The 27,919-nt window shown below is 47.2% G+C and overlaps 1 protein-coding gene across 3 annotated transcripts in view; it reads right to left on the reverse strand.

Annotated features, from left to right (window-relative positions):
• Positions 1–2,262: 2,262 nt before the first annotated feature.
• The window catches only part of LOC144752187 (rho GTPase-activating protein 20-like), a 499,614-nt gene continuing 473,957 nt past the window's right edge, over positions 2,263–27,919 (reverse strand). For all 3 annotated transcript variants that reach the window (XM_078640127.1, XM_078640125.1, XM_078640126.1), the window contains 2 exons: positions 18,902–19,022; positions 2,263–5,322 (listed from right to left, as the gene is read on the reverse strand). In XM_078640127.1, the coding sequence (XP_078496253.1) occupies positions 3,593–5,322; positions 18,902–19,022 (1,851 nt within the window). In that variant the 3' untranslated portion in view covers positions 2,263–3,592. The remainder of the gene's footprint in view (positions 5,323–18,901; positions 19,023–27,919) is intronic.

Raw genomic sequence — 27,919 nt, forward strand, 5'->3', positions numbered from 1 at the left:
CACGCATGCTTTTACATCGCAAGTTTTACAATGCATGCCTTTACAACGCATAGCGCTTTGGGGTGCTGGATAGTGAATGGTTTAATTTACCATTCCAACTCCAGTCCCCGTGGATAGTAGGGAAGGTGTTGGATAGTAAATTAAATCTATTCCCTATCCTAGAGCGCCCCCCAGCGCAATGCGTTGTAATGGTTTGCGTTGTAAAAGTTGCGATGTAAAAGCATTGCGTGGTAAAAGTTGCGTTGTAAAGGATGTTTCCCGACTGCTGGTGGTGGTGGCTGGAGGGAAATGGTCACGGTTGATAGCCCCTGCCATACACATGAAGGGGCAGATGGTAGATTGTGGCTATCGCGGGGCCATGGTGAGTCCCAATAACCTGGCAGTGGCTCTATTGTCCATGAATTGTTCCAGAGTCGTACCCGCCTTGTTGCCGAAAAGGTGAGTCCCATCGAAGGGCATGCCCATGAGGGATGCCTGGACATCATCCCGAAAGCCAGTAGTCCTCAGCCAGGCGTGACATCGAAGCACCACTGCTGAAGCAATGGCTTTGCCAAGCGAGTTAGTTGTATCCAATCTGCATCTGATGGTGAACTTTGATGCATCTCTCCCGTCAGCGTAAGTTTGGAAGTGTATGGCCCGAGCCTCATCCAGGACCATGTTCAGCACTTGCACAACCAAATCCACACAGTGTGGGAATAACAGCCCAATTAGGATGCGGTGTTCACAGTCCACAGTGCCAGGCTAGGGGAAGGGTAAATTCTGTTACCGAAGGTATCCAACCTCTTGGATATCCTATCCGATGTAATGGTGGGGAGTGCGCTGGGATTTATCTTGAAGGATGAGGCCTGAATCACCAGGCTCTCAGGGGTGGGGTGCTGGGAGTGGGGCAAGGGCAGAGAGCAATGTTCCTGTGCAAAAGAGTACATGTGCATGGCTTGGGCCAGACCCGAGCTTGACATCTGTACAGGCTTCATTGAAGAGAAGTAAGGGTTCTGAGGAGGATACTCTGTCCTGAAGAATCTCTGCCAAGACGCTAGTTTTGACCTCAACTATTGGCAGCATCAGGTAGAGGACCTCAGATGCCCTCTGGACCACCATCCTGAAAGAACCCACTTCCTCTGTAGCCACTGTGGGAAGAGAGATGAGGCAAGCCTCTAGTGATGTGTTCAAACCACTGACGTCAGCAAATTCCTCGTACCAGATGTCATCGGCCATGGGCTCTGCTAACAGGTTGGAATAGCCATAGGGATCTGCAGATCCCCTACATTCATGTTCCTCAGTGGTCCCTTCAGGGAAATAGGATGTCACTCTAATTCAGGTCGTGTTGGCCTGGTCGGCACCAAAACCGACGATGTGTGACACTAGTCTGACTCCGTATTGGAGTCGGGAATCTCAATAGTTGTGGCACTTTTAATGGGTGATAGTGGCGCTGGGAACGGCACCACTGTAATGTTCTCCAGAAGAAGTCACAAAGCCGTGTCCAGATCTGATCTGGCTCCACCAATGGATCCTGAGGAGCTGACTGCTACCAAGGGTGGATGAAGGCCCTCCTCAACCCATGGGGCCTGAAGGCTTATAACACTTACCAGAAGAAATCTAGGATTGCGTTGAGGATTAACGTGAACAACTCTGGGAGCAGTCCCAAGACCTCCCTCACAAACGGGACATGGAGCAGCACTGAATTGCATGATGAGCAGCCAGAGATCCCTCACCCGCTCGCGGAGGGCCTTGGGGTTCATGGTCTGGCACTCCACGCAAGTTCCTCTCCAGGCCCCACAGACACACTAAGTGGGGGTCCTTAACTGACAACTGACATCTGTCGATGACAGGCTCCACAACGCTCAAACGCGGTGGGTCTCTTCAGAGACATCCTAAAAATAGTTAGACTAGTTGTCAACAAAACATTGAAAAAATCCAGTCAAAAAAATGACTGAAGGGACCTCGTCCGCAACAGTGCTGACGCCGGGGAAAAGAAGGGACTTAAGTGGCACCTATATGAACACCGTGCATTTCAATTCCGGCTTGGACGACGCAACATGTAGATGAACAATGCCACCAACCAGCATGTAGAGGGATTGCAAAAAACAATCCGGATCCAGTCTGACCCCTGGGAATATTCAAAGGTAAAGAATCTACAGCTAGATGTCTCTCATGGATATATGATATAACGCATTTGCAGCAGCCACTAAGCTGTAGCACAAAGCTTCCAAAGGACATATCCAAACACGAATGTTGTCAAACAGGTGAATAACATAGCATTCCTAAAGCACGGAATTGTCTGTCTTTTATTGAAATAATTACAACCCTTTTTTTAATTGAAAAGAAAAACAAAACTGTAACTTATTTCGTAGTGCTTGTGTGAAAAAAAAACAATCATGGTCGAAAATCTTTGATAATGCAATTATTATGTACATCTTTAACCAGTGCACATCATGTAAGGTTGATGTGATGAAAACACACAGTGACACAAACACTAGCCAGGTCTTCCAGGGTATTAGACAGCTGGGCCCAACAAGGTTTATACAGTAATAAAACTGAAGCCATCTTTCACCCTATTGGTGGAAAATCCAGATTCAAGTATTGATTAGCCTGGGTTATCAAAACTGAAGACGAAAGGCCTCATAAATCATATTTACAAATAAATTCAATCATCATTATGAAAAGTTCATCTGACAAATGTATCTAATTAGACAGCCTTTCTCGCTTTTCCCTCTTAAAATTTTGCAACATAATATTTTCTTCAATTAACCGGTTTCTATCCCACTCTTACCATAGTAGTAACTGCGACCAATGGGAACTGAGATTAGTTTCCCTTGAAGTATCATGGGCATGGCCAATGCAGATATGGTAAACACCTACAAAGTCATAATGGTCTCAAAGGTGAAATTACAGTATAAGGGCCAATGAGACTTCCCGGAAGTGCAGCGCCTCGTAAAGCCACATCAAAAGGTTCATTCTAACACAGGTAATTTTTCAAACAACCACTCGAGCCGCTCCCTTTCTTTCAATACTTTGCAGTAAAATATTTTCCTCAATGAATCACTTTCCCTTCCATTCAACATTCTAACTATGTTAGCAGTTCACTCGCCCTCATTCTCCACCCACATACTTCTACATTCCCCAACAATCTAATTTAAAAGTATGTACCCTGCGTACCCAGTAATAACAATTGGCCATGACTACACTTTGCATCTCCTGGATTGCACACTAAAAGAGCTAGGACAGCATCTTGTCTTTTACTGGTGTCAATTTTGTAAAAAAATATGGGACACAGATATAAGGTGAATATTGTTAGCATGCAGCAATCAAGATTGCATTGTACAAAGACTGACAATAAAAAAGAAACATGGCAACAATAAATAAAAAAGTCAATCTAATATGAAAAAGCGCTTCAAATCCATGATTCGGGATGACAGGAAAATCACTTGGTAGACTGCAACAGGAGGTATAACAGCTCACAAGAACAGCTCTTGTAATTACACACCAGACTCAATGTACACATTCGCTCCACATAATGCTTTCCTGTCCCCACCAGTCAAACTAAAAAACAAGTTATCACATCAACAGGTAGTGCCTTCTGGTAGCCCTTTCCCTACACAAATGTCTCCTCGGCAAAGGTCACTGTTTCTAGGGCTTCCTTTGGCAAGTCAGTGCATGGCTTTCTTCGCCATTCTGCAGTGGTCTGGATGAGTTCGCTTTCCACTGCTTCTACATCCGCGCTGCAGTTTTTCGACTCACTGTGCTTAAAATACTCCTTGACGGTGTTACGCACCGATGCTGGCAGTATGATGCGGATTGTATGGCTGAAGGTGCTGCTGCTCTTACCATGGCTTTTGGGGAGCTCTGGTGGGTGGAATACGTCTTCAGGCAGTGGGTGGTGGGTATTCTCTACAGTTTTCTCCCTAGTGATTGTTTTTTTCAAGGTGTGCTTCCACTGGGTTTGCCACTGTGGGCTACCTGTTGCTTGGCGGTGTTTACGGGAGACTGAATGAAGAACCAACGGAGTGTTTTGTCCATAAAAAACAGTTTGTGGTATCTGAACCTCCACAGCTTGCAAGTTCTTTGACTCAATACCTTCATCTGGGCTGTTGGGAGAGGGACTTGCTTCCACTGAACAACTAGGCTTCTCCTGCTCATCCTCAGACCTCGTGTGTAGTATGTTTGGTGCCATATAGAAGGCTATTTTTGTACGCTTAAGTGAGTCCTGACCTGCTTGGTTAACATCAAGTTTTTTTATCTCTATATGTTTCACTGAGGTCTCTCTATGCCCTCTCTGAGTGTGACCGGATGCCTCATTTGAGGCACAGTAACTGTCTGTTTGTTGGCTGGTTTCTTGCAAACTGGTTGAGGCCTTTTGCTCTACTTCAGACCCAGCTTGGCATGCTATATCTTTTCCCCCAGTTTTCCATTCTGTGCTGTTGATTTGATTTTCCACAGCTGTTTCTTTGATTCGAGAAAACCCCTCTGCTTCCCTCATGCTACTGCTACATTCGTCCTCTTTTTCATCATATTCACTGCAGGAGTCCAGATCACCACAATTACTATCTAGATTGAAGGGCAAGGTCATATGCCATTCCTTCAAGACTTTTTTTGAGTTCTCCGGAGAGAGTGTGTGGAGCCTGGCTGATGTACCAAACATGAAGGGGAGAGAGGAAACCTCGGTGGGGCTAAAGACAGAGGATTCAGAGCAATACGAGAATGCACTGTCCAAAGAGCTGAGTGAGGAAACTGATGGTGAAGGGGTGGAAGACGACAGACTGGACAAACTAGACCTGTTGGATGTATTCTTCTGGGGGCCAAAGTGCTTTATTTTAGAACTGGTCTGAGGTGACCTCCAAAAGTTCTTCCTGGTTCTATTTGTGCCAGGGGTGAGGCTTTCACCAATTAACTTCTGGCTCTCAAGCTGCAACTGCTTGAGCCTTTGGATGTAATCAACATGACTGCGCATTATGGTGGCATCGCAGCTCGACTGACGAGCAACTGGCTCATGAGTTTGAACAGGAAGCTGTGAGCTCATGCATACACTTGGTTCTGAGGAGCAACGGTCCCTCGTGGGGTTCAGGGCGCATTTCGAGACAATGGAGTTGAAGGTGGACTTGTCATAACTGTCAGTGCTGTTGTGCTTTCTGGATTTGTTTTGGTAACAGGCTGCAATCTCGCTAAACAAGTCCCAATCCTCTCTCTCTTCATCCAGAAGAGAGCCACTTGAAGCACCAAAGAGCTCGCCTTCATTGTTTCTCAGAGGATCTTCTGGCCTTTCCAGATCCGAAGCGGCAAATTCAAGCTCATCTGAGGAATCTTGGTGTTGAAGAAGATGGATGCCTGAAATACAATTTAAAAGTTTACTTCATGTAAATACTTTAACAAATATATATATTTTATTGGTGTTCAACAACATGACAACACCACACAATTCACAACAGTTATCCCTACAGCAGTCAGAAGCACCTACCAGATCCTTACCCCCTGCTGTCTCCCCGACTATGCATCTCCTACCTCACCATGTCTGTCTCTCAGGATTTGGATGCCGAAGCCACAGACCTATTCCACTGTAATGCTGTTGTCCTTGTAGCTAGTACCACCTCTAGTTCTCTGGTTCCACTACTGGGGTCAGTACCTGGTCTCCTTTCTTACAAGCTACTAATCCTAGTAGGAAGCGGTGCATGCTAACCCGCAGCTCAATGCCAGTTGGAAGACACTCATTTTGTATCACCTCCTTCCAGAAAGTTGGTTTTACTCTATAGTCTATACTACATTTGAATGTAAATACCAGAGCTTATTATATATTTTGGGCAATTTAGTACAGTAATCCGGATTAATCCTAGGCATCACCTGGTCAGTCATATATATTGTGTGTATACACTTATTGCTGACCAGTCTAACTGGAGCATTTATTGTTGCCTATCACTAATTCGCATACACCATTGTCTCCCATGTGCTGGTTTAGTTCACTTATCTCTTCCCCTAAATCTGAATTCCATGCCACCTCCAAGTGATCAAGGATATTATGTCCAAACAAGCTTTCCGTCTCTCCCAAACCCAGTGTCACTTGATTAATATTATGGAATTATAGTAACTATTCTTTCATGCGTGAGGAAGATGGAACTGCTAACCTCCCACTTGGTGCAGAATTCTGAGAACCCGAACAATCGCCCTCTTCTTATATATCTTCTAGCTGTTCAGGTTTTGGGCTTTCATGAGCTCTCACCATAAATTTAGGCAAGTCTGCTGAATTGTGACACATATGAAAACAAGTTACTTACCTGTAACCACAGTTATCCAGTATTGGTATCTTTCATAGATTCACATGCCTGAATCATTCCCCGTCGCCGAGGCGGGAGTCCCACGGTAAATACAAAAGTAGTGCCAAGAGTAAATAATAGTAGTAGGCTAAAAGAAAAAGCCTAAGGCCTAAGTCTTAGTTGCCGATCTACATCATTATAGTAAAAAGAACCAAAGTTTGGTCCCAGCCAATCAGCTGCTAGCACCCTCTAGAACCTTCCCAGCAGAGGGAGTTCTCCTCAGATTTTCCTAGCAAAAGTGAGAAATAAGTATCCCAGATATAGAGAACTGACTAGCCGGGGAGGAGGGTGGGTGCATATGAATCTATGAAAGATACCAATACTGGATAACTGTAGTTACAGGTAAGTAACTTGTTTTCTTATCCAGTATTGGGGTATCTTTCATAGATTCACATGCCTGAATCAGAGTAGCAAGCAGTATAACCATATACTGTAGTTTGCGGATGCTGGGAGACATTGGTTCATAAACTCCCAAATAGCATCCTCAGTGTTTGAAAAACACCTTTCTCTCTCTTTTTTTTTTAAAGGAGTAGTCTTAAAGAAAGTAAAGTTATATTCAAGTATTATAGATATAATATTTAAAATCTTGCAGACATAAATCTGTACATTTGCGTGAATATTAAAGAATTGAATAATACATAAAAGGGCAAAAGCACTAGAGTCTGATCTTAATGAAAAAGATGGTGTAGAACAGCCTGTCCAACCGCTGCATCTTTGTGTCATAATTTTTTATTGGAGTTCTTGATGCGAAGATTGAAGACATTAATGCTTAGTGAACGTGTGGACATTTTTCCATGTCGCAGCACGACATATATTTTCCGGAGATACTCCAGCAAACAAAGCTGTCGACGTTCGTACTGTTCTTGTCAAATGAGCTTTGACTTTCCTCTGCACAGGTTTGTTAGCCTTGTCATGGCAGAGATGAATAGCAGATGCCAGCCATCTGGCTATTGTTGCCTTTGTTACAGCATTTCCAAGAGTTGCTTGACCATTAGCCACGAACAGCTGGTTGGATTGTCTGGTATCCTTAGTTTTCTGTAGGTAGAATTTTAAACAGCGTTTAACATCCATCGAGTGTAATGCTCTTTCAGCTGGAGTGGATGGATCCGGAAAGAATGTTTTAATCTTACTGGTTCGTTCAAGTGAAATTGTGTTGGTACCCTAGGAATGAACCTGGGATTTGCTCAAAGGGTTACGTCGTCCCGGGTAAAATGTAAAGGGTTCCTTTATAGTGAAAGCTTGGATTTCACTAACCCTTTTTTCTGAGGTAAGAGCCAGTAAATGGGCAACCTTCCAAGTGAGGAATTTGAGATCAGCTTTATGGATCGGCTCAAATGGACGCTTTATTAACTGCGCTAGCACGGGGTTGAGTTCCCACTCTGGAGGGGTGCTCGCACTGGAGGGAAGGCTCGGAAAAGACCTTTCATAAATTGTTTGACAAGTGAAGAAGAGCAGAGAAAAGGAAATTTTGAGCATTTCCTGAATCTGGAAAGAGCAGCAAGATGTACTTTGACCAATGAAAAAGTAAGCCCAGACTTGGCTAGAGAAAGCAGATAATGGAGAACTTGTTCAGCCGGAGCTTGAATTGAGTGAATAATATTCGCCTCACGCCAACAGCAAAATCGCTTCCATTTAAGGTGATAAGTCTTGATTGTGCTTTGGGCGCGAGATTTGGCCAATATTTCACGACAGTCCTGTGAAATGTTGAGGTCCTTGAACTCTAAGAAATGAGGAACCATGCGTGCAAGTGCAAAAACTGTGGGTCCGGATGAACCACTTGGCCTCCGTCCCTTGACATCGTAGGCGTCGGCAGTAGGTGAATGGGCTTGTCTTGAGACAATAGTAGAAGTTCCTGGAACCAATATTGTCTTGGCCAACGGGGTGCAATCAGAATAAGATGGAAACCTTCCAGCTTCATCTTGCGGAGCACCTTCGGAATCAATGGTATTGGGGGAAAAGTGTACGCACAAATCGCTGACCATTACATCCCTCTTGATCCCTGTTGAGGGAACCTGCTGGTATAATATCAGCATTTTTTGTTCTCTCTCGTTGCGAATAGATCAAGTACTGGTTTGACCCATGCTTGGAAAACTGGGTTAACCTGTTCCTTTTCCAGCTTCCACTCATGACAGTCCGACTGAGACGTGATCAGCGTGTCCGCCAGGGTATTGTGGAGAACCCTGACGTGTTCGGCTCTCAGGGCATCTTGTGGAACGTGACCCCTTCCCACAATTCCTGATCCTCTTGCGAGAGCGTATTCGTTCCTCCTTGTTTGTTGATATAATACATGCTGATGGTATTGTCGGTCCGGACTAGCACAGAGGAACCCGCAATCCTCGGGAGGAATGCTTGGAGAGACAGAAAAACGGCGCGGAGCTCCAGCCTGTTGACCTGCTGTTGTTTTTGTCTTTGAGACATCTTCCTTGAATCTGCAAATCTTGCAGATGACCTCCCCATCCTTCCATGGAGGCATCAGTCGTTAAAACGAAATCTGGAATGGTGTGTAGGAACGTGAGACCCTGGGTTAGATTCTCTGTCTGCGACCACTAATGCAGAGAATTTATAATGCGCGGCGTAACCTTGATGGTATCGTCGAACGAACCCATGGCTTGTTGCCATTGAAGTTGCAGTTCCTCCTGAAGAGGTCTCATTTTGAGCCGTGCCAAGGGTATGAGATGTATCGCTGAAGAGCACATCCTCAGGAAGAAAGCAAACATTCGCACTGAGATTGACCTTCTTTTTTAAATTAACCTTGCCAATATTTGAAGACGTAGGTGGCGGCCGTGTGACCAGAATGCGTTGCACTGGACCGTGTCTAACCTTGCGCCGAGAAAAAACATGGAGAGGACGTAACTGATTTGCTGCCATCGAAAACCAGCCCCAGAGAAGAGAAGAGATGGGTACATTCTGCTGTGGCAATCTTGGTTTCGTGTTCTGAAGGACCTTTGAGCAGCCAATCGTCTAAATAAGGGAATACTTGTATTGCTCAAGATCTCAATGCTGCTGCCACTGGTACCAAGCACTTCGTATAGATTCTTGGTGCCGATTTCAGCCCAAACGGGAGCACTTTGAACTTATATTGGGCGCCAGCCACTTGAAAGCGAAGATATTTGCGCTTTTGGGGTGGATAGGTATGTGGAAATATGCATCTTCCATGTCCAGAGAAGCCATAAAATCTCCTTCGTTTAAATAGCTCAAAATCTTGTGAAGACGAGGGGGAGGGGGACCCCTGGGCGGAGTAGTAGATGGCTGTTTGATGAATTCCAGGGTGTGGCTGTTGGTTACTAGGTCTAGAACCCAATAGTCTGATGTAATTTCCTGCCACTTGTGAGCAAAAGCTGAAATCTTCGGGCCCACGGGTAAGGAGGGTAAAATGGTTGGCGCCCTGTGGAGATCACTGCTTCCGAATAGTGTCTCGGACCTGATACAGTGATCTTTCGAACACCCTGATGGGAGATACTAGTCGTAGACTATTGACGGTATGTCTGGCTGTAAGGCCTTACTATTGATACTGCTTATTCTGTTGGTTTTGGTATGCTCCTCTTAATGAAAAACCATGTCCTCTCGCTCCTCTGAAAGATCCGCGCCTGTATTGAATCAATCAATCAATCAATCAAGGACATTTATAGAGCGCACTACTTACCCGGAGGGTCTCAAGGCGCTTGGGGGGGGGGGGGGGGGGGTTGCTGCTACTGCTCGAACAGCCAGGTCTTCAGCTTCTTCCTGAAGGAGAGGTGGTCTTGGGTCAGGCGCAGGTCGGTCGGGAGGGAGTTCCAGGTATTGAAGGGTGCCTAATGATCGTGCAGTATCCGTGTCAGTTTTTATAGCTCAGCGGGCTTCATCAATATGTTTACCAAAACAAAAACTCTCCATAATAGGCCATGTCTAGAATATTTGTTTGCCTCTCAGGTCTGAAAGTAGTGGCTTTAAGCCATTCTTGGCGTCTAAGCACTGCAGCTCCTGCTAGCTGACGGAAGTTGGTGTTCACGATGTGCAAGGCGCAATCTATAGTTGCCGATGCGGCACGTTCTCCTTCCAACAGAATCTTTCTTGCTTCCTGCCTTTGGTCCTCAGGAATGAGGTCAATGAGATTCACCATGTCTGACCACATCTGACGGTCATTCCAGCTGATTATGGTCAGAGGATTGGCAGCTCTAATAGAGGCCACTGCTAACGTAGAGAATGTTTTTCCTATTAGGTCCAGAAGACGTCCTTCCTTGTCAGGCAGTGTGGTGATAGGCGTTGCAGGATTTTTAGATTGTTGTTGGGCGGCCTGTGAAATTACTGAATCTGGCAGAAGGGTGGCCTATCAGACAGAATGGGCTGTTAGCAGGTGAGCAGTATTTCTTTTCTCTGTACGGAAGCACTGTTGGAATAGACGTAGTCTATTATAGGTACCACTCTCGCGATCATCCTGGATTCTTCCTTGGAATCATGAAGGAAATATTCTGTCTGTTCGACTGTAACTGGCAGTTGAAATCTATCTGTTGCCCGCTGCATTAAATTATGTACAGGATGCTGTCACAGATGAGGCCATCGTAGACGATCTCATCATAGACTTTGCTGTTGTAGACATAGTTATGTAGGCGAGGTTATTGCAGACGAGAACGTCGTCTTAGATAACCGTCATGAACAACCATCATAGAGGAAGCTGTCGTAGACGACAGTTAGACAATGCCATCATAGATGAGGCAAATCAAAGGGGAGGCCATCCGTAGATGAGGCAATCATAGATAGGGCAGTCCTATGATGGCCATCCGTGGATGAGGCCATTTATGGATGAGGCCATTCATGGATGAGGCCATTCATGGATGAGGCCATTCGTAGATGAGGCCATTTGTAGATGGGGCCATTCGTGGATGGGGCCATTGGTAGATGAGGCCATTGGTAGATGAGGCCATGCATAGATGATGAGGCTGTCAGACAGTCATAGACAATACCATCATAGATGAGGCAATCATAGGTGATGCCATCCGTAGATGAGGCAATCGTATGATGGCCATCCGTGGATGAGGCCATTCATAGATGGGGCCATATGTAGTTGTGGCCATTCGTATATGAGGCCATACATAGATGAGGCCATACGCAGATGAGGCTTCATTTATAAGGCTGTCATAGATGACTGTCGTAGATGACCATAGTAGATGAGGTTGTCTTCGAGCTGAGGCTGTCCTAGGCAATGCCATTGTAGATGAGACCATCGTAGACGAGGCCGTCGTAGACGATCGTTGTAGATGAGTCCGTCGTCGACGACAGTCATAGATGAGGCCGTCGTCGACGACCGTCGTAGATGAGGCCGTCGTCAACGACTGTCGTAGATGAGGCCGTCGCCAACGACCGTCGTAGATGAGAACGTCGCCAACGACCGTCATAGATGAGGCAGTCGTCGACGACTGTCATAGATGAGGCCGTCGTAGACGACCGTCATAGATGAGTCCGCCGTAGACTACCATCGTAGACGACCGTCATAGGTGGCCATCGTAGACTAGACCATCGTAAATGAGGTCACTATTGGTGAGGCAGTAATAGTAGACATGGAGTTTTGTTATAGACTCCTAATGTCAGGTTAAGAGGATTTCCATGATGTAGTGTCAGGGATGAAAAGGGAGTTGTAGGATCAGCCTCTGAGGAGAAGTTTTTTCCAATTGCCTCCCTCTGTGAGAAGTGCCTTATAAAGACTCAAGGTGAGTCTTTATGGCTTTTATGCGCGCCCTCTGGAGGCTCCTGGCACGACTTCTCCCTTTGACCTCTCCTATGAGGTGAAGGAATCCTCGTTGTCCTCATCAGAAGTGGCAGATTAAAGTCTCTGTAGTCCCAATAATAGCCTCATCTTTCAGAACGTGAGAGTTAAGAGGAAAAGGTTAGACATATTTCGTATTTTGTTCTCTGCCAATCTGCCATATTACTGCCTTAATAGGGTCAGAGAAATAAAGTATGATCTTGGATGATCCAAAAAGAAGTAAAAGCTGAAGAAACTGAGCAGAGCTCAGGGAGACTCCCTTCACACACGACGTGCGGTGAAAATCTGAGGAGAACTGCCTCTGCTGGGAAGGTTCTAGAGGGTGCTAGCAGCTGATTGGCTGGGACCAATCTTTGGTTCTTTTTACTATAATAATGTAGATAGGCTACTAAGACTTAGGTTTTAGGCTTTTTCTTTTAGCCTACTACTAATATTTACTCTTGGCACTACTTTAGTATTTACCGTGGGACTCCTGCCTCGGCGACAGGGAATGATTCAGGCATGTGAATCTATGAAAGATACCCCAATACTGGATAAATATATCTATAACACTTGTGTGTGATTTTGATTACCTTCTTCAAGAGCAGTGGTAATGCATTCAATGTAACTCATTTGTTGAATTAGTCTACTGGTCAGGTCAGTGATATCCTTTGTCAACTAGGGCACCTCATATTGGAGCTGCGCACCTCTATAACATAGTCTAAAAATAGAGCTAACTTGCCTCCCTCAGACCAGTACAATCTCATAGATGTCAAACATATTCTGGCTCTGACCCTTCCCATTACAACCGCATCACCGAGTCTAATCTGCAGAAGTACATCTCTAGGATCCCTCATCTTGCTTAATGCAGTTCACCCCATCAGTTACATTGGGTATATCAGCCACTTGTCTACATTTCTCTCAAGAGATCTGAGCTGCATTTTCAAATTCCTCTTAGTTACTTTCCCAGGATCCTAACTCATATGTATACTCAAATATTAAAATGGTGATGTCTCCACTATCAATGGAGATTTTCTGGCGACACGTAGATCCACCCCGGGGTGAGGGATACAATGTAGTCTTGGTTAAGTTCAGCTAGAAGTCAGATAATGTCCAAACATCACTCAGAAAGGCTTCAATTCTGTGCTGGGTCTCAGCAGGGTTTCTAATCAACGATGAAATATCATCAACATATAGGGATATGATATGGAGTGCATTCCTTGCTCTTACTCTGTCTCCCATAAGTCTAGTACTGATTGTGATTCCCAATGCGAAAATCAACAGGGACAGAGACCAATCTCGTTTCACCCCACATGCCACACTACACCTGTTAAGATATAATTTAATTTGTCAAAATATTCCTCCGACTCTTGGAGCTCTCCCTCTTCAAGTTCAGCTTCTCTATACGTCTGCTCTTCCAAAAGGCGCTGAGCTTCACGCTTTGACCTCTCCTTCCGGAGCGACGTCGTCAGTTCCGGAATCGACTCCGAAGAAGCAGGAGCCGGCGTCGAACACGGAGCAAAACACCGGCATCGAACCCCGAGTCGGAAGATCATGCCGGCGTTCTCGAGTTCGGTCCGGAGCCGGTGACGAAGGTATCGGCGTCGAAGACCTCAGCGGCGCCGAGAGATGCCAAGTCGGCGCCGGCAAGAACGGAGCCGGAGCATGAGCTTGGGGAACACCCAAATTGTATGCCAACGGACCCATAGGACCAGCCGATGCTCCAGAGCGGTACATGGCTCTCGCATAAACACCATACATGGCATTTAAAAACTGAGACGGGTCTTGTCCTGGACCCGGAAAAGGACAATACGAACTCACCGGCTGCTCTCGAGGAGGCTGCGCCGGAATCAACTCCTCTTGTTCCTCGGGATGGTGAGCCTGAGAGCCCTGAGGAACGGAAACCTCTTCCTTCTCCTGAACTGGAGGATCAGACGGAGCCGGAGAGGGATTCGACACCAGAGCCGGTGAATGCTCCGGCGACTCCACAGGCGAGGCCTCACCTTCTGGATCCCGTACTGGAGAAGGAGATACCATATCCTTTCGATGCCTTCTACCAGGCGACTTCGTTCTCGTCTTTTCCTGAATGGTGCCTTGAACCATGCTTCCTCTTCTTATGCTTCTTTTTCGTTGATGTGGAAGCATGTCCCGATGAAGACTTCGAAGCCGACCTCGATCGAGACCTCGAACTCTTCTTGGACTCTTTTTCTTTTAATTTGGCAACCAGGAGCTTCACCTCACGTTCACGAAGGACTTTTGAAGTCATCTTCCTAAAGGAATGACAACCCTGGACATCGTGATCCGAACTCAGGCACCATATGCAGTCATCATGCGGGTCCGTGATAGACATCATCTTCCCGCCTTCACCACATGGCTTAAAACCAGTCTTCTTAGTCGACATCACGACAGGAGACAGTAACACTGGGAAAGACACAGAAACCACAATAGTAACAAAGTTACTATCAACGCTACAGAGGATCTCTCGAAAACCGTTAGCGTCGATGACTCGGAAAAAAGGGAACTGATGTCATCACGCCGACGTGGGCTTATTATGGAGTCGGTGACATCAGCGGAGCCGCGCGCGATGCCATGCTTCTGTGACGTCGTCCACGTCGGCGCGAAGCTACAAAAAGAATTTCCGAATGTTGCTGACGCAAGGGGATATTCACAAGGTGAGGAATCCACTGGCAGATGTATCCATCAGAAAACCTAACCTTTATGAGGTAGGGGCTAGAGCAGGTAAACTGCTGGCATGACTAGATAAAAAGACAGTGGCCTCAAGATAGGTACATGAGGTTAAGGGAGGTGTTAGAGTCAGAGTCCTGGGAAGGGGACAAATAGCTAACGCATTCGCGGACTACTATGAGCACCTTTACACTCCGGGTTCCTGCACTTTAATCGCAGATTCGTTGGAATTGATGGCCACACTCCAGCTACCCCATCTTGCCTCGGGGGATAGGGACCTCCTGGAGCAGGACCAGACAGAAACTGAGACAACCCAAGCGATTAGGTACCTTAGATCCGGCAAGGCAGGCGGCCCCAATGGCCTGCCAATTGAGTTGCACAAGTCACCGGCCACTAAAGTAGTACCCCTATTACAACATATGTTTAATGAAAGCTGTGACAATGGGAGGCTTTCGAGAGACAAAAGAATAGCTAAAATAGTAGTAAACCCCCTCGTGAATTCGGCTCATCTAGGCTGATCCCTCTTTTGCATACAGAAGTTAAAATCCTGGCCAAACTGCTGGCAACCCATCTGACCCTAGTGATGCATTCTTTGGTCCTTCCTGATCAGTTGGGCTTTATGCCAGGGTGAAATACGGCACTCAATCTTACACAGTTGCATGGGGTAATAGGTATTGCTGGGACCATCAGACAAGAAGCGCTGGTGGTATCCCTAGTCGCCCACATGGCATTTGATGTGGTGGAGCGGCCATTTCTATATGCAGTACTGGAAAGACTGGGTCTTGGGCAAAATGTTTAAAATGGATCAAACTTTTGTACTCGGAGCCCTTGGCACAGGCCTTGGTGAATGGGAATGTGTCCAGAGTACTTGTGCTGCGGAAGGGAATGAGGCAAGATGCCCTCTGTCCCATCTGCTGTTTACATTGATATTGGAGTCTTTGGCGGTATGGTTCCGGGGGGTGTATCCCATGATCTGGGGACTACGGTGGACACCAGAGTGGGAAGATAAAATTTCGCTCTACGTTGACAATATCCTAATGTATGTGGTGAACCCTAAGGTCATGATTTACAGAATGCTGCATATATTCGACCTATTTCACAAGTATTTGGGTTATACAATCAACTGGAAGAAATCGGTAATATAAATCGGTAATATATGTCCTGGTGGGAAACCACCCACACTCCCAGACAGTGCCGGATCCATGTGGATACAAGTGGGTTCCAGTATTTAGGGATATATATTACTAGGGATCCTGCAAGCTTTTATGACCCAAATCTGGCTCCCCCATTGGATTGCCTGAAAAGTGACATTCAGCACTGGCACTCACTGCCATTGTCCCTTCTGGGTAGAGCAGCGCTTTTCAAAACGATGGCATTGCCTAGATTCTTGTACTTACTTTATAACACGCCCTAAGCTGTGCCCCTACCCTACTTCCAAAAATAGATGCCGCAGTGCAACAGTTATTGTGGGATGGAGGTGCGTTGTTGATTTTCCTAACAAGTTGACCAGGGGATGGTTTGACGGTGGTATAGCACTCCTCTCCCTTCGGAGTTACTACTGGGAGCACAGTAATTAACCACTGAGTACATAAACCCCTAGCTGAGCCTGAATACAGGATGAATCGTCATAATATGCAGCCAGATGACTATAGTAGGGCACTCTACGTTGGGAAATCCGTGGACACCGGGAAACGTCGTTTACAACGCAGTGTTTACACCGCATGACCTTTTCCACGCAAGTATTACAGCGCAAGTCGTTACTACGACTTGCGCTGGATGGCGCTGTGGGATAAGGAATGTTGTAATTGTATATTCCAACACCTTCCCATCTGTTACGGGGACTGGTGTTGGAATATAAAATTATAAAATTCCTAAATCCGCGCCCTCCAACGCAAGTCGTTGTAACGACTTGCGTTGTAAAATCTGCGATGTCAAGTACCGCGATCTAAAAGATCACGTTGTACTGACATACATCCATGGACACCATCCACACGCCGACCTCAACCACACTTCAAATCTGGCAGGAGGTTGGCATATCAGAATCACTTAAATGACTCTCTTGTGGGATTCTAGAAGGCTGGGCTTAATGGCGCAACACGCAGGCTTTGACAGATAGGACATGATTGGGATCTCCAGGATTGGCGACCTCTGGGAGGGAGGGGGCATTAAAACCTTCTCTGACCTGCAGAAGGAGCACCATAAGTCACAGTCAGAAACGTTTAGGTGTTTCCAGAATGCCCATGCATTGAGAGCGGCAATACCTAAGGGGACAGTGCTGCCCGAAGCTTCTACACTGGAGCATAGACTACTGGATGACTATTTAGACAAAAAGCGAATTCTCTGGTGTATGGCAAACTTATAAAGAACTTCCCAGACCCCCTGTCAATGCTTAGGACTCAGTGGGAGAGAGATCTGGGTGCTCTAGAGGGCGAAGACTAGTTGGAAGCTATGGCCTCTCCCAAGGAGGTAACCATACGCCTACGCCTTAGGTTAGTGCAGCTCAAGATTATTTTGCACGTACTACAAAAATGGGAGTGTTGACCTCACCACTCTGCCCCAGGGGGTGTGAACGGGAGGGTACTTTCTTCCACCTGCTGTGGGATTGCCCACCACTTCCGGAGTACTGGACAGCAATATTGATGAACATGAGGTAAGTTTAGAAGGTGGAGGAGGTTAAATAACCGAGATGGTGTTTGCTATATATAAGGGGAGACTCAGACCAACAGCGAGCGTATGTGTTATGTGTTATGTTATGTGATTTGTAAAGAGCACAGCTGTCCCAGCAAAGGGGTGTCCCGGCGCTAATCCTGAGCAAAAACAGAACTGAGATCAGAAAAGAGAGACAAAAAAATATTTTCAAGGGAATAGGTGAGTTTTGATGGCTATGTACTTATGTTTCAATATTTTGTCCTCGATATTCAGTTCATGATATTAGTGTATAACAATATTCCTAGCCTCGATTGCCTAATTTTCTACAGTGCAATAGTAATTACATTATGCAAACATAGGAGAGGCAAAAGTAGATAGTCATAAAGTAGGGAACAGGTGCTGTGACAGTGGTTCATACAAACCCAGAGAGTTCACTGCAGGGTTGGAAGAACTCTAAATTTGGTGGGCAGAGTAAAGACACAGTGGCAGACAACAGTCCTCTGCCACCTGGAATGCCTTTACTCCGTCCACCGAAGTCTAAATCGGGCCCATTACCATTTTAAGAGTCAATATACAATAATAAAGATAAGTATTCTGGAAGCAAACAAACTTTAAAATATTTCTTGAATTATCTTTTGCAGTCAAAGACTTGGGTGGCAATCATCTGAACTTTATGGTACTGATTCACAAAGGTAAACGTCTTTTTATGTGCAGCGCACCCTCTCAATTAAGTCATCTCTTTATCAGTCTTTAAAATTCAACTAGCAATAACAGGCCATTGAAAGTGGTTGATGTTGTGCTATATATTGTAATATAAGATCTCAATCCCATTGAACTTATACATTCCTAATAACAACTATTGCACTCAAGACCCACCTCTAACTATAACATGTTCACCTACATGTCTTACCACTCCTCATTCCTTGCTGCAATTTAATTCGTTTTGCCATTTCAATTCCCACATCCAGACGTTAACCAGATCACAATCTTCACCTAATTTCAATAATTTTCCCGATCTAAGATCAAAAAGGGGACTTTACAAGGATATTGTGGTATGCATTGTAAAAATGGACATGAAATTCGGGGCGTGGAATTGGCGTAATCTAGTAACTGCACGTTACTATTGTAACACAGAGCATCAGTCAAATGTCTCCAAGCGGCACATGGCGGACTTTTTTTCCCACGTGGCTCCAGAAATGCATTCGGCATCCCTTAGTGAGATTTTCTAATGCGGGCGGTCTAAGGCAGTTTTGGTCAGAGGGCTGCTTCTCAAGCAGATTTGCTGCTGTTTGAGAAGATTTTCTACCTGCGTGGCAGTAAAATCAACTCGAATGGCCGCGTGCTTCCGCGCACTGCATGGTGCCATTTGTGCAGATTTTCCAGCTGCCAGCGCTAAATTGCAGCGTGATTTACACATTTTTTGCTTGCTGACGGAACTTCGTGGACTCTCATTGAGTTTTTACATAACTCCGTCTAATTCTGCGGAGTGAAACTCTGTGAGTTCCGCCCACCTTTAATAAAAATCAAAATTTCGCTAAGAGCATACCTGCTAAATCTTCTGAGCTTCGCGATTCTTCCTCCTCATCAGTCCTTCCGAAGAACAACAGGCTTTCGTCCCCGAAGATTTGTTGGGAATGTTCAATCAGAAACTGTACCAACATGGCCACCTATTGGATGCACACAATTGTTAGATAAGGGAAGGTGTATGCCAACATTGAGAGTAACAGCCTAGTGACAATTAACATTTCCCTATACGCACAAGACAGATTTCTGAGTGCAATAACAATGGTTGATGCAACTCAGAAGTGGCCAGCCAGCTAGCTACAGGCTTACTCACAATATAGGGATTGCACAGTGGTTCTTACAGCCCTTTTTTGTGCACAGGGCTCAATTCTGAGGATCTCCTCATCATTCAGATATTTTCACCACCAAACCATATTTGTTGTCTGCTGAAGAGTCCAATTATGTCCACACATTTTTTATTTTTAAAAAGAGTCTTCCTGTACTATTCTCTAGTTGCTTTGCCATCTGTAATCTAAGTAGTTCTTATTTAGAGTTTAGGGACTTATATAGAGGTTGATGGATCTGACACTTCATCACAAATGTGGCAGATATCCTGTCCGCTGTAGTACAAGTTGCATTTGCTATAATGCACTTGTAATACGGCAGATAGGGTATCTGCCACGTGAGCGATAGAGTATCCTGTCCAGCAGACTTTAACACCTTGGCTGCGGGTGGATTTCCGCGCCGGTGCTGGACATTCCGATCGCGGCGTGGTCATGACGGCTCCCGGCCGTCATCGGCACACGCCCACCGTGACTAATGGCGGCCGGGAGCCGTCATGAGCACCAAAGGGCTTAAAAAAGGCCCTATATTTCCTTCTGTACTATCCAAAGGGTTCTACTGACTGGTACAGCTACAAAGGAGGGCTCCATCGGCAGGTGCGCTATGATCGTCTAGCGATGTATCAACAGGACAAACAGTAAGTGCCTTATACTGGACTATCACGAGAAATACATATATGGACTTTTTATGACCACCCACGCGCACCCTAAAAGAGATTAGATTCTCCTGGATCATGGTGGGATCAGCCTCTTTTAGGTGTGGCACAGCGGCCAGGGCGACTGACTCCGGAACTCACGGTTTGATCCCCTGCGCTGCTGGCAGATCAGCCCAGCACCATGTGACTCTCGGAAATAGCTCACTTAATCTTTCTGAGGGCCCCCAGCGCCTTGACACCTTCGGGTAATTGTTCACGCTTTACAAATACTGGACATTTACATTTACAAGTGACTTCCACACGGTCGTCCTAATTACCTTAATCTGTGTTGTGCATGCAACTTTTTCTGATGTTGTGTTTCAACACCATATTCAACACCATATTGCCACTTCTTCCCATCACCTCAGCCTCCAGAACTTGCCTCCAGTGTGTATTTTTAACACATTTTCATACCGAACCCTAAACTGGACCTTATTACTAACCTACCTTTAAGATTAGCTAAATGTATTCAATAAGCCCTATCTTAACTATTTCACAACAGCTCTGATACTAACCTTGATGTCTAATCTTACTTTGCAATAACAAACTTGTAGTCTTACCCTAATCTTATCCTTGACCCCAATCACTAACCTGAACCCAGCATAATCCTACCCCTAACACTACCCGGACTGTAGGAAACTGGCTTTCTATATAGTGGACTAAAACTAACTACACTGTGCAGAGTCGAGTGGGTCCCCAATTGGTTTACAGAGGCAAAAGTCTCTTTTGTGGTAGAGTGGGTGAGCAGTTAGGCTTATCAGAGGGTAGTGCTAAGCGTTTGTTGCACTCACAGAGGCAATAAATGAGACACGCACTCAAAGAATAAATCTGAGACCAATTTAGAATATATATCTATATCTATATATCTATATATCTATATATCTATATATATATATATATATATATTAACCAAGAACACCTCCGAGCAGGGAGCCTCCAACCCTTCAGGGCGGCCTCTGGACAGGCACGGAGAAGCCCGTTACATTCGAGCAACAAAGCAACAGGTGGTCTATTTCTTAATGCGCAATCTCGAGTCATCACAAAACTTCAAACTATACAGAATGCAGCAGCCCGTCTCATTACCGGCAAAACAAAGTTTGAACCTATTGCCCAAAACATAAAAGACCTTCACTGGCTGACTGTACAAAAAAGGATCCTCTTCAAGGCTCTCTGTATAGTATTTAAATCAGTTAACAATCAAGGACCACATTTTTTGAGAGACAAACTTCAATTTTACAAACCGACAAGAGCTTTACGCTCTGCTACTCTTAATCAATTGTCGGTTCCACGCACCAAAACAGTGTCCTGGGGAGACCGTCGCTTTCTTGTGGCTGCCCCCAGACTTTGGAACACCTTGCCTCTCAACATCAGACGGAGTGCTACACTGTTTCAGTTTCGTAAACTCCTGAAAACCTGGCTGTTCTCCCATTAATCATGCTTAATTGTTCTCTGTTCATTCTTTCATCCTCTCGTGTCTATTTTTCTCTTCCACCCTTTCAATAATGGTTTTAGCGCCTTGACGCCTAAGGGTATAAGCAGCGCTTTACAAGTGTCAAAAATAAATAAATAAATAAACAGGTAAAGAGGCCCATTTCACAAAGGAAGCTTTTTATTTCAAAGTAATGCCTCATGCTTGCTTCCATGGTCCAACATGTTTCGGCGTCCCATCGGCCTTATATATATATTTTTTTATATAGCTTCAATACCATCCAGTAATGAAAGTATCACGGACACCGAGGTTAGTGTTGCAGCAGAAATTTAATGCGGCTGCAAAGCAACGCGTTTCTGCTCTCGCCTTGTTCGCGCTTGGTGACAGGCGTTTGTTTGCGCACATTTTAACTGCAGTGAGAAAACATAAACGACAGACATTAACTCCACGGTGGTAGTGTGAAAAATATAGCGGCCATCTTAACAATGCTATTTACACTTGATATACATTTGTATTTCCGTACACAATTCTATGGCAGGACCGGAGGCTTCAGATTATGCTTTTCTTTCTCCGCTATTTATTATAATACCAAAACACAGCAGCCTCAGAAAAGCTTATAACAGAAAAAAATGCTTATATGACAACAATATAAAGCATTATCCATAACCAAAGTCCAGAAAAACAAAGTCTCTTGAACTACAACTCCCATCATTCCAACGAGGATGATATCCAACGAGTCCTTCCATTATGTCCATGACCAGTAGATAAGGAGTCTCCCCTAAGTGATCCTCCTCTTTCTTCGCTGCTCCGCAGCCAGTTAAGTGTTTTTCTCTCTCTCCCAGAGTTTGTTATACTGCTTTGGGGTGATTGTTGTTGTTGTTGGTTTTGGGGCTGCTGGGTCTCTGCTGCTTGTTTCTCTTCACAGAGCCCCAGGAGAGTCACGGAAGCGCCGTTTTGCTTCTTTCGTGCCTCTGTTTCCCGTGTGGTGCGGTGCGCTGTTGACCGCTAGAGGGCGCTGCGGCGTCTCGTTAGTCTCTCGGCGCGGAACCTCCCCCGCGGAGGAACCGCGCTGGAGATCAGCGGACGCGGAGCCTTGCCCGGAGCCTCCTCACTGAACGCCCGGTTTCCAAGTCTGTAGCCCCTTTCATCCCCGTTTTGACGCCCTGCGGGGTCTGTATTGCGGTTGAGCCACGTTTGACGCCGGTTGGCAAGACCTGCACTCGCTTCTGGCTGGTGTGGTAGCGCGCGGTGAGGTGGGCTGACCTGGTCCCTTGAGGTGGGTCGGCGCGCTGTGGGGGTTTGACTGCGCCCTATTGTAGCCAGTCCCTGGCGAAGAATCCTAATTGCAGTCCTCCGGTCTGCCCATATTCTGAAACGCCCTACGTTGGGTGATGTGTGAGGGTCCAGGGTTCGTATCATGGACCAGGGCGAGTATTACGACGACGACTCGCACTCCTACTTGCAGGACGAGGAGTTTTACCAGGCAGTGGATAGCTCCATTTATCGTTGCGTGACTGAGGTGGTGACCCCTATGGAAGAACGCCTCTCGGCGCGCATTGTGGAAGAGTGCGCTAAGCTTGCCCAAGCGCAGGGAGGACAACAGCCTTTTTCCCTCCCGGGTTCATCAGGTGAGGACCCCCCTGCTCCTAAGAAACCCTGCAGAGAGGGGTTTCCGGAGGGTGCTCAGGGAGTGGATAGGGGAGCCTTTGAGCGCCTGAGGGACGCTTTCTTGGCGAAGGCAACCGCTTCCACGCCTGAGCAACCTTCGGTCCCTGCTTCAGTGGTGGCTTCGGAGACTGCTCCGTCGTCCCCGGGAGATTCCCCGGACTCGGACGGTGACTCGGTGCGCTCTTGGTGACCTTCGAGCTCGGCGGCTGAGTTACCTCGGGATAGTTCGGGCATGCTGGACCCGGATGAGATCATTCATCCGCGGTCCGCGGCCTGGACCCCAGGCGACAAGGTAGCTAAGTTCGTGGCCAGCCGGTTGCGCAAGCCTCTGGAGAAAGAGGCCAGGGGGTGCCTCCGTGGAGAATGCCCTAGGCCCACATTGGAAGGCAAGGTGGCCATGACGCCGGATTTGGATTCCAAGATGGCGACGTTCCTCGCCAAGTTCATGAAGGATCCGCGCAAGGGCATCAACCGTTCCTGGCGGTCGTGCCAGGACAAGTTGCTTGATGCAGTGGGGCCTATCACTAAAATCCTCGACATGGCGGAGGAAGCGAAGGTCTCCGGGACCACCATTTCACCCGACGTCTTGTCGAATTGGGCACAGAGGGTGGTTATCTTTTTAGGTAACGCCAACTGTGCCCTCTCGACCGAGCGTCGAAGGTCGTTCCTGATTAAATTGGATCCGAAATTGGGAGACCTGGCCTCCTCGGAGGCGGGAGCGGTTCACCAGGGCGGGCTCTTTGGAGAGCCGTTCATTAAAGAGTTGGGCAAGTTCGTCTCCACTTTCACTTCGCTGGATAAAGCCCAGAAGAGCATCAAGGGCGTTTTCCAGCAGCGTTTCTCCCAAGGGGCCGGTCGCGGTGGGGGGCGCGCAACCGGCCGCGGTGGTCATCACACCGGCAATCGAGGACAAGGCTCCGGGCGAGGGCAATATAACACCTCAGCCAACTTTAACTCCTTCTACCCTACAAGAGGTCAGCGTTTCGGAGGACGAGGCTTCAGGAAGAATCCCGGCTCCGGCAGGTGAGTGTCATTCCTGCGGAGCAGGTTCGAATTGGTGGCCGTTTGGCGGCATTTCTGGGGGCGTGGGAGGAACTTACAGCGGTTGCGTGGGTGCTACAGACGGTCCACGGGTTCCATATCGAATTTTACGACCAACCCTCTCAGGTGGGTACCCCCCGTCCTATAGTCTTTTCAGAGGCCGATGCCCAATTGATAGACGAAGAGGTCTCGGAGCTCCTCCGCAAGGGGGCCATTCGTCGCTCGACTCGGCATCCTTCGGGTTTCCTCAGCAATCTGTTCTTGGTCGACAAGCCCGGTGGTGGGCGTCGACCGGTGATCAACCTGAAGGAGTTCAACAGTTGGTTGATCTACCGTCATTTCAAAATGGAGGGGATTCACCTTCTTCGGGACATCCTCCTCCAACGAGATTGGATGGTACGGTTGGACCTCAAGGACGCTTACCTCGTGGTTCCGATCTACCCGCCTCATCGGCGTTTCCTTCAGTACCTCTGGAAGGAACAGGTTTTCGAGTTCGTCGCCCTTCCGTTCGGTCTCTCCTCGGCCCGTGGTGTTTCACGAAAGTGATGCACCCCGTGGTGGAGTTTCTGCGGGGACAGGGTGTTCGCCTGATAGTCTATTTGGACGATATTTTGCTGATGGCGCAGTGTCCCGTCAAGTTACTCGACCAGCTGCGCCAGACAGTAGCTTTACTTCAGGAGCTCGGCTTTATCATCAATGGGGTCAAGTCGGTCCTCACTCCTTCACAGAGAGTGGAGTTCTTGGGGTTCGTCATAGACTCCGTCGACGCTTCTCTCAGTCTTCCGTCACGGAAGTTGTCCAAGATCAGACATGTCTTACGCCAGACTGTGACCAAGTCTCACACATCCTTGCGACACGTCGCCAGGGTAGTGGGCCTTCTATCATCCTCGATTCAGGCTATATTCCCTGGCCCGCTTCATTACCGGGCCCTTCAACGCCTCAAAGCGTACCATCTACGCAGGGGCATGTCTTACGACCAGTTGATTCCCCTCTCGGAGGAGGTGAAGGCGGAAATGTCGTGGTGGCTGTCCCACATGGAGGCCTGGAATGGCCGAGCAATTTTCGGGTCAGCTCCGGACCTCGTTATCGAGTCCGACGCCAGCAGAGTCGGTTGGGGAGCGCGCTGTGGAGATTTTTCCACAGGCGGCACCTGGTCGCTAGAAGAACAGAAGTTGCATATCAACTGTCTGGAGCTTCTGGCAGGTTAATTTGCAGTACGCTGCTGGGCAGGAGACTCTGCGAGGTTGTGTGTTCTGTTGAAAATGGACAATGTGTCCGCGGTCCGCCACGTGAACCATTTAGGAGGTTCGAGATCCCGAGCTCTGGCGAATTTGGCAAGAGAGTTCTGGGATTATTGTCTGGACCATCACGTGTCCGTGACGGCAGAGTATCTGCCGGGTCGAGCCAACCACATAGCAGATTGGCACTCTCGGTATCTTCGGGATTCCAGCCTGTGGATGCTGGACGTTCAGGTTTTTCAGTGGTTGCACGGTCTCTGGGGTCCTTTTTCAGTGGACTTGTTTGCGTCCCGTTTGGACCATCAGCTCCCGAGGTTCTTCAGCTGGAGGCCGGATCCGTGGGCAGAAGCCACGGACGCTTTCCTCCAAGACTGGAGCCGGGAGAAGGCCTTTGCGTTCCCCCCTTTTGCAATGGTGATGCGGACAGCGGCTCAGGTTCGCCGGCAGGTGGTGGAGATGGTTCTGATAACACCGCACTGGAGGTATCAAGTGTGGTTTCCGGTTCTACTGGAACTTTCTTGGGATTTTCCAATCCTACTCCCCCAGTTTCCACACCTGCTCCTCAGTCTGGATCGGGAGCCGCATCATCTTGTCGCTCAGGGTTCTCTCCGTCTATTGGCGTGGAGACTTTCCGGGGACGTTGGTCGCTGCCAGGCCTTTCGAGATCAGCTGAGGGACTTTTGTCCAAGGCCTGGGCAGTCAGTACGTCGAAGCGCTACAAGTCCGCTTGGACTAAGTGGGTACGTTGGTGTCTTCGACGGGGTTTGGATCCCCTGGTCGTCGGAGTTGTTCCCGTCCTGAATTTTCTGGCGGAATTGGCCACGAAAGGTTTCGCATACCGCACGATTAATGCTGTGTGCTCTGCCATCTCAGCGGCGCATCAACCGGTTGATGGCTCACCAATTGGGGTGCATCCATTTGTGTGTCGCCTTCTGCGGGGCATCCGGTTGTCGTTACCTCCGGAACCGCGGTATTCCGTCCTGTGGGACGTCAATGTGGTGTTGAACCTTTTTCTCTCTTGGCAACCTAACAGGTACCTGTCTTTCAAGGAGCTCTCGGCTAAGTTAGCAATGCTTTTGTGCTTGGTGTCTTGTCGTAGAGTGTCCGATGTGCAAGCCTTAGACGTCTCAGCTCGTGTTTTTTCACCGGATGGTGTCACCTTTACGATTGGTCACCGCACGAAGTCGGCCTCGAAGTCTATCTCTTATCCGACTTTCGCGGACGTTCCAAAGTTGTGTGTTGTTCAGTGGCTGAAAGCCTACGAAGAGGTGACTTGGGACATTCGCCCTCCGGGCGAAAGACAATTGTTGATTGCCTTACGAAAACCACACCATGCGGTCTCTTCCCCCACTATTGCCAGGTGGGTGCGATGGGTCATGCAAGAGGCAGGTATTGATACCAAGCGTTTTGGAGCTCACTCTGCCAGGGGGGCCATGGCCTCGAAGGCTTTTACAGCAGAAGCTCGTTTGGAGGGTTTAATGCGGGCCGCTGACTGGTCCTCGGATTCCACGTTTAAGAGGTTTTATTTTAAACCTGTGGTGGATATTGCTCGTTTGGTGGTAAGTAAGCTTTAAACTAGCATAATTTGAAGCCTCCGGTCCTGCCATAGAATCGAAATTTGCCTAACTAACGTAACGGTAAGTTCCAATTCTATTAAGGACACGGAGGCGAGGATTATCCCACCCATGACGTCGACGAGCTTCGTCCCGCCCGTATGTCAGTAAGTAACTAGGTTTCATGGTTTTACTTGACACTGAGTTGTACCTATGTTTTGTATACTCTGTTTACGTGACGATTGTTTTTTCGGTTACAACGCTGACGCTGTTGTTTCTTCCTGCCAGGGAATGATGGTTCCAAGACAGACCAATGAACTGTAAGCGTGATTCGCGCGAAGAAAGAGGAGGATCACTGAGGGGAGACTCCTTATCTACTGGTCATGGACATAATGGAAGGACTCGTTGGATATCATCCTCGTTGGAATGATGGGAGTTGTAGTTCAAGAGACTTTGTTTTTCTGGACTTTGGTTATGGATAATGCTTTATATTGTTGTCATATAAGCATTTTTTTCTGTTATAAGCTTTTCTGAGGCTGCTGTGTTTTGGTATTATAATAAATAGCGGAGAAAGAAAAGCATAATCCTCGCCTCCGTTTCCTTAATAGAATTGGAACTTACCGTTACGTTAGTTAGGCAAATTTCGATTCATCATGATTATGGTAGGACCTCCGATGAATCCATTATTTACAAAAAATTATTGTATACACACCCGCAGTATTACCGCTTACTCATTCATAGACCGATTATAAGCGGTCAAGATCGTTGTTTAGTTTACATTCTTAATACCGAATTCCCTTGAATGAAGTAATTGCTAATAAAATATATGTTAGCAAACAAAAAATCAAACTGGTGTCATCCACAAAATATCTATTTCGCTATGGGTATGGCTGGGTATTTAAGTTAAGCCCAAGTGGACATGGGGTTTATCAGAATCCGATAAAATGGGGGCGTGGCTTGGTGAGCCAGCATGGCGGACGTGCTATAGACGAGCTCAGACCGGCCCGCCGATTATCCTGCACTAATCCTCACTCCTGCAGCACTTTGACGGCCCCCGGGGGCCCTGCATGCCCTGCGCACCCTGCGGCACTGCTCC

The sequence above is a fragment of the Lissotriton helveticus genome, chromosome 4_2 (assembly GCF_964261635.1).
Source record: "Lissotriton helveticus chromosome 4_2, aLisHel1.1, whole genome shotgun sequence".
Classification (NCBI taxonomy): domain Eukaryota; kingdom Metazoa; phylum Chordata; class Amphibia; order Caudata; family Salamandridae; genus Lissotriton; species Lissotriton helveticus.